This window comes from Cupressus sempervirens, chromosome 11, assembly GCF_028749045.1.
Source record: "Cupressus sempervirens isolate cs-2001-9-10 chromosome 11, ASM2874904v1, whole genome shotgun sequence".
Taxonomy (NCBI): domain Eukaryota; kingdom Viridiplantae; phylum Streptophyta; class Pinopsida; order Cupressales; family Cupressaceae; genus Cupressus; species Cupressus sempervirens.
Genome location: NC_143128.1, coordinates 223,126,562 through 223,142,878, shown reverse-complemented (window position 1 = coordinate 223,142,878; position 16,317 = coordinate 223,126,562). Strand labels below are relative to the sequence as shown.

At 32.9% G+C, this 16,317-nt stretch overlaps 1 protein-coding gene across 1 annotated transcript; it reads left to right on the top strand.

Moving 5' to 3' along the window:
• The first annotated feature begins 14,149 nt into the window (after nt 1-14,149).
• On the top strand, nt 14,150-15,318 carry LOC149528969 (uncharacterized). Its single transcript, XM_089810804.1, has 2 exons — nt 14,150-14,302; nt 14,405-15,318. Exons 1-2 carry the CDS (start codon nt 14,220-14,222, stop codon nt 14,703-14,705), a joined length of 384 nt encoding a protein of 127 aa, XP_089666930.1. The 5' UTR covers nt 14,150-14,219; the 3' UTR covers nt 14,706-15,318.
• Nucleotides 15,319-16,317: the final 999 nt, after the last annotated feature.

Genomic DNA, 16,317 nt, shown 5'->3' with positions numbered 1-16,317 from the left:
CAAATAGAATTTAGGAGAGACTACATTTATGTCATAATTATGACTAAGGTTGCATTAAGGATTTGGTTATGTGATTGCTTAGGATTAGAGTTTTATTTAATGTTGGGATTAAAGAGTTGGGTTTATGATTAGAGCTACATGAATCTAGGATTTAGAGTTAAAATAATGGTTTTAAGGTAATGGAGTATATTAAATACTTAGTTATATGTTTAGGGTTTGGATTAAATTATTGTAAAGTAATGGTTAGGTTGAGGTTACACTTAGGAATATAGTTAGTTTTACTTTTCTTGTTATATGGTTTACAAACTAATTTACATTTTATTACTATTTAGTTGAAATAAATCTAAAAATTAATGAAATTACATGTTTAAACAATCTAATTTACATCTATCTAATCTTTCGTCACTAAAATCTTTATTAAATACATTGAAACATCTAAAATAATAATTTTTAAATGAATATCTATTGAAAAAAAATTAAAATGAATAGATACAAAACTATTTAAATTAATAGATACAATAAGATCTAAATAGAAAACTATTAACAATGAAAATTTACAATTTTACATATTAAAAACTATGAAACATGAAAAAAGCAATAAATTGACGAAATTATAAAGAGTAAAACTAAAAAAATGAAATAAAATACTAGAAAAAAAATTAGTATATCTAGTACTCTCAAAAACAGTAGTTGGGGATTAGTAGAAATCCAAAAATGGGCTCCTATTTGTAAGCTTAAATCGAGCTCCCATTTTTTATGCCAATGAAAATGAGTGAAAATCCAATAAAAGGCGGGTTTTTTAAATTGGGTACCCAATTTTTAAATTGTGGTATAGGTACCAAATCTATTCAAAAATTAGGTAGCTAATTTTTGAATAAAGGCACCTAAACCATAACAAGTACACCCGATTGTTAAAATTGGGTACCATTTTTTAAGAGGTCCATTCGGCAGAATTGACTTCTATGGAATTGTGACCCAGGTTTGTGCTTTCACCTAGATATAGAACTAAAAATGAGAGAAACACTCAAATTTCTCATAGCAAAGACTAGAATAACACCTAAATTATCATCTCTCAATAGCTTCACTATCAATTGTATTATATTTCCATGCATAGAAATGAAAACTTCTAGTCTAACTAAACAACTAATTTTAAAGAAAATTTTTCTAATCCTTCTATTAATTTTAAAATTTATATATATATGCCCCTTTAGATTCTAGCCATTACGAAAATTTACATACATTTTAGGAGAATGCAAAGAGCTAACAAAAAGAGAGAGAAATACGTCAGTCAAAAATTGATTGCAAAACAATCATAGGGAATAGCCAAAATGCTTCAACTTCCATCAAGTTTTCTTTGGAGTAACTAACTTGGCCTTATGTGCCTTCAATACATCAAGTGCTATTCTAATTTTCTTAACACCTAGAATATATACATTGTCAGCTCTAAAAGCCTAGTACTCATGATCTTCTATCAGCTCCTCTACCATGTCGACGTGGGATTGAAACTTTTCCAATGCCTTCATCAATGTGACATATGTTGTAGTCATTGATTTAATCTTTAAACTTTGAGTTAACATATCCACCTAGTATCAATATCCCCTACCAAATCTAAGTCAACATGTAGGATAGCACCCAAAGTGTAAAAACTTAGGATGTTCCTCTCAAATATCTAAGAACCCATCTAACTACATTCCAATGCTTAATTCTTGGATGACTCATATACCTGTTAATGACTCCAATTGCATGTACAATATCTGGCCTTGTATATACCATAGCATACGTCAAGCTTCCTATAGCTGAAGTGTAGGGTACCTTTGACATCTCCTCCTCCTCTTCTTGTGTATTGGGACACATCTCCTTAGTCAACTTCAAATGACTAGGTAAAGATGTGCTGACAACTTTAGCATTCTCCATAGAGAAACATTACAACACCTCAACATAATCATCTTGAGATAGCATCAATTTCCTATTCTTCCTATGTCTACAAATCTTCATACCAAGGATTTGTTTTTCCACCCCCAAATCCTTCATAACAAATGCATGTGCTAACTAGTGTTTCAGCCCCTTAATGTGATTCATGTTAGACCCAACTACATGTATATCATTAACATATAAACATAAAATAATGTAGCTATCATTAGCCAACCTCTTGGAGTAAACACAATGATCTAAGTGACACCTAATATATCCATGCTTGTGACTAAAACTATCAAATTTTAGATACCATTGCCGAGTTGGTTGCTTCAAGACATATAAAAATTTCTTCAATTTTCACACTAAGTTCTAATCTTTGACCTCAAATCCCTATGGCTGAGCCATATATATCTCTTCATCCAAATCACGATGAAGGAAGGCTATTTTATCATCTTAACAACAAAAGTAAATATCTCATCAAAATCAATGCCCTTTTTCTATGTAAATCCTTTTACAACTAACTTGGCTTTAAATATTTTCTTACCTCTGTCATCTTCTTTTAACCTATAAACCCACTTATTTTGTAAAGCCTTTTTACCTACAGGCAGCTTGCATAAATCCCATATCTTATTTTTTGGAAAAGTGTCCATTTCATCTTTCATTTTAGACTACCACTAAATCTTAGTATCCACCTACATAGCTACATTCAGGTTCACCAACATCTGTTAGTAAAATCAAATACAAAGAGGGAGAAAATCTTTTTGGAGGTCTAAATTACCTTGTTGACCATCTAACATTCACTAGTGTGTGGGGTATTTGTTGTTTCCATTTTTGCACATCATGAGGAATGGTTGGAACATCATCTTTTGGAGTATCATCCAACACTACATAATTGTCTTCATTCTTCTCATGTTGCTACAAAAGATAATTGTACAACAGTTTCTCATTGAATATGAAATCCCTATTTCTTACAATTTTACAATTTTCAAAATTCCAAAACCTATAACCAAATTCATTAATTCCATATCCAAAAAATACACATTTCTTTAACTTACCTTCCAACATGGTTCTATTTTCAAAATCTATGTGAGCAAATGTTTCGCAACCAAACGTTTTGAGAAAAGAATAACTCACCTTCTTATGAGTCCCTGCATCCTCTAAAATACCACAACCCAAAGGAGTAGAGATACCATTATTAAGAAAATATATAGTAGTATTGATAACCTCCATGCACATGTGTAAGGGAAACCCAACATGCAACCTCATGCTCCTTACATGCTCCATTATAGTTCTGTTCATCCATTCAAACACAACATTTTTTCTATGGAGTCCTTGTAATTATTTTCTATCTAGGAATATTAGTAGTGAAGCAACAATCTTCAAATTTATGATTTGAATACTCACTGCCATTATGAGGTCTAAGACATTTTAATTTCTCACCAATCTCATTTTCAACCAAGCATTTCCATTTCTTACAAGTTTGAAATACATCAAATTTCTATAGAAGGAAATTAACCCATACTTTTCTAGTTGCATGATCAATGAGTGTAACATAATAATGAGAGCCACCAAGGGAAGATACTTGATCTAGTCCCCTTACATTGGTATGTACAAGCTCTAATTTCACCTTTTTATTTTCTTTCCTAGTCCTCACAAAACTCACTATCTTTTATTTTCCATACACAACTTTTTTTAAAATCCATATTAACACATTTTAGACCTTGTAAATTTTTTTTTGAATGAAGTACTTTCATACCTTTCTCACTCATATGCCCAAGTCTATTATGCCATAGTGTTGTATCAGAATCTATAGCAGATATTTTTTCTCCTTGCTCAACTACAATAAGTGTTCCTAAACATTCATTCTTCTCTAAAAAAAAAAGTAGAAGGAACAATATGACCTTACAAAGATATAAGGTGCATACTTTCACACCTTTTGCTACTATAAGGGAACTTTTTGAAACCTTCCAATTTTTATCATCAAAAGTAACTACACAACCCTCATCACCAAGTTTCCTTACTAAAATTAAATTCCTTCTTAGCCTTGGAACATGTCTTACCTCATGTAGTAGCCAATGCTTCCCATTCTGCAGCTTAATCTTAACTTTTCCCTTTCCAACAATCTAGCAAGGTTCATTATCCCCAAAATAAACAAGTCCAAAATCCCCTTGGACATAATCAATAAAACAACCTCTATGAGGTGTAGCATGAAATGAAGTACTAGAATCTAAATCCCATGAATCTTCAACACTTTCTAAAGATAGAAGAAAAACATCCTCTTCGGATTTGTTACTTACCATATTCGCCTCCTTGTCTCCATCTGCTTTATCTCCTTTATTTTTTCTTTCGAGTCTAAAAATCTTTGTTTTTATGCCCTATTTCCCACAACACTAGCAGTCATTCAATCCTCTTGATTGAGACCTCCTCCCCCTTGACTTTCCTCTTGATTTCCCATGATTTCCAAAATTGCTTCCTTCTCAGTTGTTTTGCCTTTGATTTGTGCATTCAAATAACTTCCTAATGTAAATCCACTTGAAGATTTGCTACATGTTTCCTCACTCAAAATAACATCAATCACATCATCATATTTTAGGGTACTAGATCTAGGAATAGAATTAGTCACAGCCATTACCAAGCCATTCCAACTTTCAAGAAGAGAACACAAAATCAAGAGAGGCCTAATTTCTTTATCAAAATAGACACCCAAAGAAGATAATTGACTAGAAATTGTATTAAAATCATTTAAATTATTTACAATAGATCCACCTTCTATCATTTTCATATTAAACAAATGCTTCATGAGAAATACCTTGTTGAAAGTAGAGGGCTTTTTGTATAATTTTGCTAGAGTTTGCATCAACTCTTTTGTTGTCTTTGCTTTTGTAAAATTAAATACCACTGATAGTGCCAGACATTATCGAATGCTTCCAAGTGCCTTTCTATCCAAAAGATCCCAATCATCTTTTGATATAGATCTCTAATTCTTAATTTTGCCTTCCAACAACTTTCATAAATCCTTATGATAAAGATAGTTTTCCATTTGTGTCTTAAATAACTGAAAATTCTACCCATTAATCCTATCAACCCTTAGCTTACCCTAGTCTACCATCACTCCCACTCAACCATGAGACTTTCCTACAGAGGATAACCAAAAGAAAAACCTTGCTCTAATACCACTTTTTAGGTTTGAACCTCAAATAAAAATAACAATTACATGCAAATATAAATAATATAAGAAAATTATAGATCACACAGAAAAGAACATAAGATACCAAGATTTAACATGGTTCACCCAATCTCTAGGCTATGTCCACCAAATAGTAAGTCTGATATTATTACGATCTAGTGATTACAACCTAATTACAATCTCTAATCCCTTACAACTTTATACCACTGAAAGAACCAATTTTTGCATGACAACAATGAAATAATCCCTAACCTTAAGCCATTTTATACAAATATTTTTACCACTTTAGGGTTATAATTAATAATTACATGTTGGAATTATGGAATTATGGAGTATGTATAGTACTTCCTTGATCAATCACCACAATCTAACACAACACTTGGTTGTGAGGACATTTAGCAAGGATCGTAATGTTGAAGCATCAAAGAGGTTCCTTGCGACTAGATGAGTTCCATTCTTCCTACTAGCAAAAGAAAAAAACCATAGTTTTTGTAATAGAGTGCACATCGGGATTACCTTGGTTGTCACCTTTTTTCTATTGTGGTGTTCCCTATGTTTGATCAGCACAATCAGGACCATTATTTGGAGGATTCTCCTCTAGCTAGTTTCTATCACCATCTAGATTAATCATGAGAATCATGGAGGAGAGTTTCCTACTACTTTTCTCTTTCTCCTTTTCCTTTTCTTTCTCTTTCTAAATGTCTCCTACATCACCAATATTAGGCATGAATCCACCTCCATAGGTATGAGTAGTTTGCACATTGTTCTATTTGGGCTGGCCACCTTCTCCCTCAGCCTACTAATTGTGAGGAACCTGCAGATGTAGATGTAGTAGTTGTAGTAGTGAAAGTAGTAGTGGATGATGATTGGAATTCTCTTGACACCACACCCATAGAGGAACTAGTAGCCGTCTTTTTATTTCTCCTTGTCCTTTTCTAATATACTCATTTGATATTTCTCTCTAAGATTTTCTCAATTAGTTTTGTTAGATTGTAAACTATTGGGCCTTGTGGGAGAGTAGACACAATAGGAGTACCTTTAATATTTTTTTCATATGTGGAGGAGACCATAGAAGAACCATCATCCTCAATGTCATCCATATTGATATTAAAATTGTATAGCTTAATTTTCTCAATTGTGATCCTAGAGAAGAACTTCTCACTTGATTGAATCTTTATATGGAAATCCACCCAACAATATTCAATGTTTGGCACATGCTTAAAGCTTGGAACAAAATGAAAGTCATTAATTATATATAGTCCACTAGATCAACGAGCAGTTGTATAACTTAATAATCTCACATCTTATACTTTCCTACAATGGGTTTGATTAGATCATTTTCATTTGACCCAGATGCACATGAATAGTGTCTAGTGATGATCAGGAAAGGGATCTAAACCTTTCTTATAGCTCCACATAAGGCATTCACCTACTAGATCTTCTTGTAAAGCTCACAAAGAATAATTTTGTGATCAAGGAACCTAGGTAGCCTCCATGGGAAGCCACCAATGTTGGCTATTGTGAGTTATGATAAGGTTTGAAATTGGATGAAACAACTTCTAAACTAGGTGATTATAGATATGGCTTTAGGAGAGAACCTCTACTTTTTGTAACTTTACAATTCTTTGCACAACCTCATTGTGAAAGCATTGTTAATTTTCACAAAATCCTCATAGCTTTTGTCAAGTTGCACAAAGGGATAAAAGTCATAGACTTTTATTGATTCATCATATTATTCAACATAATGCAAGCCTAGCTAAAGGCAATGAGTTGCCAAAATGTATAGTAGATATGAAGACATAGAACTACCTAAAGTCATGGGTTGAATTCATCCAATGAGTAATTTCATCAGCAATTATTTGGGCCCAATCTAAGTATTTTCATTTTGCACATATAGCTTGCACCAGGAAAAGATGGTGTTGAATAAAGTTCACATCTTCTTCTTCTCCACTCAATCTCAATAGATGGACCAACATGTCTACGATCTCTCTTTTCAAATTGGTGCCAAAAGGAGTCTTTGGAACTTTACTCTTCTTTCTTCTTGGGGTTTTCAAATTGGTGCTAAAAAGAGTCTTTGGAACTTTAATCTTCTTTCTTCTTGGGGTTTGAAACCAAGTACACATGATATCTTCCCACCATGAGCCTTTCTTCTCATTGTACATACAAGTAGATGAGCCAAAATTAATATCTCAAAAATCATCCCTTACTGGCTTTCCAAAGACACTCTACATGAGATCCCTATCAAAAGTGAGTAGGAAAAAGTTATCTAAAATTTTAATCTACTTGGTCTTCAGATTATATCTAGAAATACACCATTGGATCAATTCTAGTGACTGGACTACTACTGCAAATCATATAGCCTCTACCAATCCACTCTCCTTCACTTAGTGAGTAATTGGGTGGGTAGGTTGAGCATTCAATCTTATTTGCACATCACTTAGATCAAAGAATCTAAGGGAAGTATTTGTGTAATTCTTCAATTTACTCTCAAGGCTAGAAAAAGGATCATAGCCTCCCATTCTGATTGTCATGACTATATATTGATGCTTAAAGAAAGAAGAAATTTGCACTAATAAAGAAAATGCCCATTATGGAATGGAGAATTATGATTACCTAGTTTCTAATCTTTATAGTTTTCAAATCTAATTGTTAGGCTCAAATTTCCCATATCACATGACTAAAGAGCGACCCATTAAATTTAGAAATGAACCTTATTACTGAAATGATCAAATTTTTTAATAATAGGATGGATTAACAACCAAAAATGATGTCAGTCATATCATATCTGCCTTAAAGAGAAAACCCATGCAATAGATTGCATAAGATTTGCCTTTTGAAATATGAGGTAGCAAGACAATTTCTTCTTCAATTTCCCTTTTTATTCAATCTTTGGAAAATACCTTCTCGATGGGGGAATTTGAGCTTCAGAGATAATCCATTTTATTTAACTAATTCATGAAAGGATCCTTATCTAAGCACCTTTTTTATCACACTACTTAGCTAGGTCACAAAGGTGACTATCATTTTTTTCTAATAGGCTAGAGGAGTTAGTGATTTTTCTTTATATCTAGACCATATGAACTAGGATTCTTTCTTAGGTGACATCATATGAGCATATCTACAAGGAACATTCTTTCCTTTTGATCAAGTTGCCATTAAAAATTTACGCAATTCAAGCCAAGTGAGTCTCCACAGGAGATATCCTAGCCCCTAGCAAATAACCACATAGTAGAAACACAATACAAGACACATGATCTGATATCAAATGAAACTCTTTATTTATATGAAAAAAAAGAATTGTTACATGCAGTTTGCAGCCTATAGGGCCTTCTAGGTTATGAAAAAATACAATAGCATTTACAATAGTAGTTTTGTACGATCCCTCAAGATTCAAACTCAAACCCAAACCTATCTAGTCTAGAACCACACTTTGATGGAAATCTCCAGGATCTCAACTTGTGCTCGCAATCCACCAAGAAACCTCATCCTTATTTCTAAACCGCAACCACTAGCTCTTCTCAAAGTTTTCTCCTTTGCCACATCCTCTTCTCCAAGATGGATGAATCTCACTTAAGACTAAACAAGACCCTATACTTATAACCTAATAAGCTATAATTCAGCCTAGAAATTAAAAATTAAGTAAAAAATTATATTAAATGCATATTTTAGACACAAGTCAAATTATAGAAAATAAAAAATAAAAAATAATAACACTCACATTTCCCTCAATTAATGTGCACTACAACCACATGAAACAACTAAATACTTAGGACAAGCCCCAATCTTACAATGCATAACTAAATCATATGACTGCATAAGAATACCCACACTTATATATATGTCCATGTTTCATCTTACTATCCAAATCGAAGAGTGCATGAATGTAATCTCCAAAGCTCTACCAATAAATTAGGAACCCATGACCAACAGTCACCAGAATAGCTCTAACTCCAAGATGATGAATCCAATCATCATATTGTTGGATACAATTGTTTAATAGTGTTTTGTCTTTGATGTTACAAAAATGTCATATTAGTTATCAAACATAGTCTACTGAGCTCAATTGGTCAACAAAGAAAAAGACAGAGTCTATCGAGCTTAGTCGGTCAGCAAAGCAAAAGACAGAGTCTATCGAGCTCAAGTGGTCAGCAAAGTGATCTGGGAGTTGTATATTTGTAATTGGCCATAACCCAGAAGGCCTTACAACTAGGCATGTATGAAGATGTTTTGATGAATCAATAAAAGTATTTCTCTCTTCTCCCTCCTTTGGTTGTTTTTCCTTGTGTTTTCTTCTATTGTGTTAACTCTTGTAGGGTGGTTTGGATAGTTAGGTGAGCCTTTGGCCCTAGTTATTCACCCCTCTACCAGCGTCAACTCCTCTCTAAGCTCTATAAAAGGGACCCATATCACATGTCAGGTACTCTAGTGGAAGGATGGGTTTTAATCCATTGTTGATATGATACTAGATGTACACCACTATACAACACAGGAATGTTATGGAGGGAAAATACTACCCATCCTCTAAATCACTAGAGGAGATAATGTTATCTACTTTAGGCTAACATCTTGCTCCAAGTCTCTGAATACATCTCTGATGGTGGACCTACCATGACATTACTCTTGGTACCCTATATTGTAAGCTAATCAATCTTAGTTCTCAGTCAAAATTATATAAAATCATCACACGACTCTACTATTGTCTAGAAATTGCACTTTCAAGACACTTCACCACCTAGAGTTATGGTCTCTACACTATCTCCTTACTACACATATGATCAAATCACACTCTCTACCATAGTAGGTCTTCTAACTTCCATAATTGCAAGGGGATATACATAGACTCTTGAAAGGATCCAATTGAGCACTATAGGAACTCTTGCTGGCCTAGTGCATGTAAAATTCTCAAATGACCACACCAATAAGAGTGTACCTGTTGTTAGAGTATCCCTCAAATACCTAGTGAGTCTTCTTAGCTCTGAATATAGATTATCCAACATACTCATGTCCCTTGTAAACACTCTCTAATTTATTTCCACTTCTCATACCAAATTCCTAAAAGGTGATAGGAAGACTACCTCCTTACTGTTACAGGTCATGATGTAGCTCAGTACCCAACATATCCATCATCTAGGATGATATCATGAAGATCTATATGATCTTCTCTAGGTCTCATCAGTGATCTCCAACCTCTATAATATTCCTCATCCTCAAATATCTTCTGTATGCTCCTCCGAGAATAAGGCCTCACTAGAAGCCCTTTAATCAGAAGGTGGAGAATGTAGTAAATATTGTCTAGTGTCACATTGTTCTCCCAAATGGAAAGATGGAATGAAAATGGATCCTCATCCCACTGCTCTATTAATGATAAGATCAAGACTCGGTAGAATCTTAGCTATGGAAATAGGTCCGTCTAGTAGATGCCTACATCTTTTAGCAACCAAATGTCCTTCATCCTCATCTTCTCTAGGCTATCATTTATGAATCAAATCACATATGACATTCAATGCTTTGAAAGAGATGCTAGCAATTGCATAGAACATAAAATTCAAAATCAATATCATATTTGGAGTAAGTTTGATCATTTTGGTTAGGTTTGATTTCCCCCTCATCAAGGTCAACTTCCCTCAATTCATGGTCGACATCTTCTGATCAACTTGGACCACCCCTGATTCATGGTTGACCTCCCTCATCAGGCTCAACCTCCTACCCAAAACACAAATTTGACTCACCTCAAAATATTCAAAATATGCATCAAAATACTCAAAAATCACTCTACACTAGCACTCACCTTAGGAAGCAAATCCCTAAATGTGAAGGCTTCTCTCAGAACCTTCATCTTTAACACTCCTTGACTTCTTAAAACTACAAAGGAAATAAATGAATGATAAGACCCCTATTTTTCATATTTTTAAACATGAAATTAGGGTTTCCTTTCTATTCATTTAGATTAGGTATTTACTCTTTTCATCATAACTTGAGCTAGATAAATCCAATTTCCTTACTATCAGAAGCATTAGAATTGTGATTCAATTATATTCTTTTTAAAATTGGTTAGGAGATATTTTGATAACTTTATTACTAATTTTGAAGGTTTTCTTCATGAATCTACATGGTTGGTTCCTATGGTTAGCTATATCACCCCATTTCACCTACTAGAAAAGAGCAAGCAAAAGTAGGGGGGCATGTAAGATCCTATGGACCTCATAGAATTATCCTTACTTGGATCTAGGTGATCTGGATTTTCACTAATACATGTTCTATAGGATGGGGGTAGTAACACATTCTTACAAGATGAATTGCTCTCAGACTTTTCTATCTAGCCTTTTCTTTTCAAATATTTTTTGTACTTTCTTTCATATTTGGGTAGTGTCATATCTAGATAAAGTGGAGGTGAAATAAACTCTCCTAAATTTGAATCACTTCAATTTATGACCATCTAGCATGTATTCAATATAATATAATGATAAACTTATATTTTATTTCTCTTAGCAATCCTCCTCTTCAAATGGGATGTAGATGGGACCTAATAAGTCCTCAATATTTCTTTTCTACAATATAAAATCATGGTAGGATCAACTCATCTAGTTCCTCCCCTTTCTTTTCTCTTCAATCAACATAACTCCTTTTTGCACCAACATAAGATTTCCTCAAAATCAAGACTTGATTTCTAGATTCTGGGACTTGTTTTAGAGTCCCAAGATAATCTTGGAGGCTTCTGCCCCTGATCATCATGGGTACAATGCACCTCTAAAGAATTACAAGAACAGTGTTCTCTTGATGAATTAGGGGCAAAATGAATCCCCTAATAGGTCCTTCAAGGGTGCAATGCACCCATGATTGGGTCCTATTTTGCATTATGGCACTTGGAAACTTATTAGGGTTTAGTCTAGAATTATGTCTTTGAGTTTGTTCATCCCACAATTGCAAATTAACCCAAATTTAATATAAATACACTAAATTTCTTCATTTGGCATATCATATTGGTGTGGACTATCAAGCAAGAAAGAATACTTATCCTCTAGCAAGATCAAGCAAGCATTTCTTATGTGGACAAGTCATTATGGACATCCCAATTCACGTTAGCATATTTGCAAGGTGGAAGGAAGGAGGCTTGAAAACATCCTTCAATGCGAGAAAGTTCTTCATCTCCCTCTTTACATTCCATTTAAGAATTTAAGATTTAGTCATGGATTAGTAAAATTGGATCATGATTAAGCTTAGACCACTTTAGCCTTGGGGGCATTTGCACAATCAAATCTTATACACAAGCCTCAACAGACATTACATTTCAAATTGGCTATCCAAGGAGGTAGAAATCACCAATACAATGTTTGACTAAGAAAATCCCCTACATACCACCTATCGTGCCACAATTTAGATATCAGTGAATCAAAAAGGAAAATTAATTGCCGACCGGAGTGCCTTTTCAATCATGTGATAGAACTGTAAAATTTGAATTAGTGTTGTACATTTTCCATCAGAGGCATACAACACCCTTGATACTCCATTTTCCCCTTGAAGATCAATTTCTTCTTTGATAGATTGCCAAAGTATATTTGGGTTTTTTTCAACTCTGAGTTGGAGGCCCAAATCCATTTCTTTTCACTCCTAGTAGCAACAAAACACACAAAAATCAAGGTTCAAAATCTCAAGATAAGTACCTTTATCTTGATTTATTAATTCAACATTTCCTTTAAGAACTTTTCTACTTTACATTTCATATCTTGTTTAGATTTAGAAGTTATTAGTTTAAATCTCAAGAGAAAATGTCATTTTTTTCCTAACTTCAAAATTGTTACATCTTAGCTTGAGTTGATGCTCCTTTATTTATTGGATTGCATTAACGTTTTAATATTTGGCACCATCAAAGGTTTTTTTGAAAGAATATTTTTCCTTGGACTCAATCCTTTTGAGGTGTGTGTTGTTGTTTGATGAATATATGGTTAAGTTCCTTGACTCATATTTCCCCCTACAGTGTACTTAAATTATATCATGTTTAGAAATAACTAGGCTTTAATTTAAATATTTTCCTGCCACAAAAATATGTAATATATAGGAAACACAATCTCATTTATAGAAATTTTTTATTACTTTTATAGATATACAATATGATTTATGTTGTAGGTGAGGAAGCTTGGGAATTAAATCTTCTAATAATAATGCATTAATTCTGTTAATTATCACATAAACAATGTATATATTAGTTAATTCTTATATTTTAATTTTATACCAACTAAGTACTTATTTTTGGTATATTTTATCTTTAAATGGTCTATGGTAGCTTAGAGATGTCTATAAGCTATTGTAAATTATCTATACGAGATCCATAAATGCTTCTACATAATAGTTAAAATTATTTATAGGTCAAAAAATACTTTTATAATGGGGCCTATGACTTTCTTTTCCACTCTAGACATGGCTAATCATCCATTTTATTCTAGTCAAATTTTCTTTTCCACATTTAATGAATTTCACTCACAAATAAAAATATATATAGAAAATTTGTAGTTCGAAAAGAAACACCATCTTTGATATTATACAATTATGAGGTCAAGTAAATCAAAATGATACATTTTTCATCCCCCCTTATTTTATTCTCAATTATATTGAGTGGGAACATTCATGTTACAATTGATTTAAAATAACAATAAATTATTTGAATGAACATAAGAATATCCTTAACATAATTTGTTAGTTATTTTTTAATAATTTGATTGTAATTCTAATTAATATTTTTCTATAAACGATTTTTATTAATATTAAAATAACTAGATTAGGCAAAGTGACGTTTATTTTCACATTATATAAAGGGTTCCACGCTACTCGAAACAAAAAAACAAAATGAGAAGGGACTAGTTATCCACTCGCCATTATAATATAAGTTCGAAAATATACATTGTCAACATTCCGAGTCAAGTCAACATATGCTGGTAGCGTGTGGAAAGACAGTCTTTACGATGTTAATTCCACCCAAACGTTACTTCCACGCATTCCTCTCTTTCTTAATGAAATACAATTATTCTATTTGGTAATGCAATTTCTCACCATTTTCCCCTTCTTTTAGATTCTATATTGCAGTATTAAAATCTCATTCATAGAAGAAAAAGAAGAAACAACAATGGAGTGCAGTATGTGTGGAGATGTGGGCTTCCAGATCTCTCTATTCCAGTGCTCAAAATGTTTAATTCGTTTCCAGCATCAGTATGTTAATAATCACTCTCCATATATAGCTTCGGATGTTTTCAATTTACAAATAAGAATTCATTGGTGGATTCGTTAATTGATTTTTTCTTTGTTGGGCAGATATTGCAGCAGAGCATTCTTTGAGAGCATGAGTGAAGTGTGGGACTGGTGTTTCGCTATTCAAGAGGAATTTCATATTAGAAATTCTGTGGAAAGTGTTAGAAATTCTGCAGGGTTTAAAAAGTGTACGAGCATAACCCACAATAGCAATGGCAAGAGGAATTTGAGAAAAAGAAATTGTGGTCAGATTGATGGACGGACAAGCAATTTGATGGATAAGAAGAAAATATCTGATTTAGGAGACGGCATGGACAGAAAATTAAAGAAGAGATATAAGCTTCTTCATGAAATTCTTTGCTGATTGCAATGGATTTAAATTTTGATCATGACAAAAAAGAAATCTACTTTAGAACTATCTCTCCACGCTGATTTGTGATGATGCCGTCAAATGGTTCAATTTTCTCAAATGTTATTTATATTTCGAACAATTACTCTTTCTCATACACTGAGATCAATTAAATCAGCTTGTTTTGAATAGAACAGCTCGGAATACAAAATTCATAGCTAGCAATCCTTCTAATTGGAGTTGGATCGGAGTTTGTGATTTGCTATAGTTGTCTAAATTGTTAGCGTTTCATCAAAGGTTGAGTTCCCTGGCATATTTGAAGGCGTTTGACAATAGATTCTTTTGTAGAAATAAGTGTTTATCAATTTGGACCGAGAAACTAGTGTTTATCAATCTAGCCCAAATACTTATATAGTATTTATTTTTGTGTAGTTTTCTAGATGTTTAAGCGGTCCTGTTTTCTAGTGATGCAATTCTGAATTGCCAATTTTGTATTATATTGAAATAAGAAATGGGGGGTTTATTGACTATCTCCATTGTTGTCCCACTTTCTGCTTTAGTCTAGGTGTAGTTGTATTAACTGAGACCTTTTTAGGAATATAAAGGGTATGAGAATTGTTTGACAAAATGTCCTACAGAATGTGATCTTCAATATGCAATAATTGCAGAATATACGCAATACAAAATGGAGATTAAAGTTACACGTGAATGCAAAAGGGCAGGAGTCACGTCTCGTTCAATTTTCTCTCAACATTGTTTGTATAAAAGAACAAGTAATCTTTTTATGTAAAAGAAATCTTTGAATTATGTAAAATCAATTTATTATAAATGGCACAAGATGGATTATATTACATATGTAATTACGTTTTAGAATTTTATTTTACATATGTGATTACGTTTTAGAATTTTGGCAAGTATATGATGTTTTTGCATCTAAAAGATAAAATTGAGAATTACGTAAAGATGTGGCAAGGCAGGTGAGTGGTCAATTGCCACCATTTTGAAGAAATGATCCAGGCGAGTGGTCAAATGCCACCATTTTGAAGAAATGATCGCTCATTTGACTTGGTGGACGGCCTAAAAACTATGAAATATGATTAATCAAGGCTTGCGTGATAAACAATACAAATTCTTTATAACGTGGAGAGCAGGCGTAATTCTATAATTGCTAAATCTTGTTAACCTTTTCTCAATTGTCTATTTGAAAATTAGACCTATTGCAAGGGAGAGCCAAATGATAAACAAGGACTAATGAGAATGTATGTTAGTTTTAGAAGTGTTATAGATGTTCTTCAACTAATACAAATTTGGTTCATGATATTTTCTATTTCAGTCCAATTATACAAGGAATTTATGATTAATTTGTATGGTTTACAAATGCAATACTACAAGGGAACTTATGATAAATTTATTATGATTTACAATTATACATTTACAATTATTTTCAGCTGAACCTTATATTTTAGATGTAATATACGAGGTTTTCTTTTTTCTTTAATAGCCACGAATAAATGAGAAGTTTTGCAAGCAGCGGTGAATGTGAAAGTTTTTGAATCAAGGAAATAGAGAATAGGTACTTCAAGATACATGCTACAAGAATTGGGATGGTGTTCAGTTCGGTATGCAC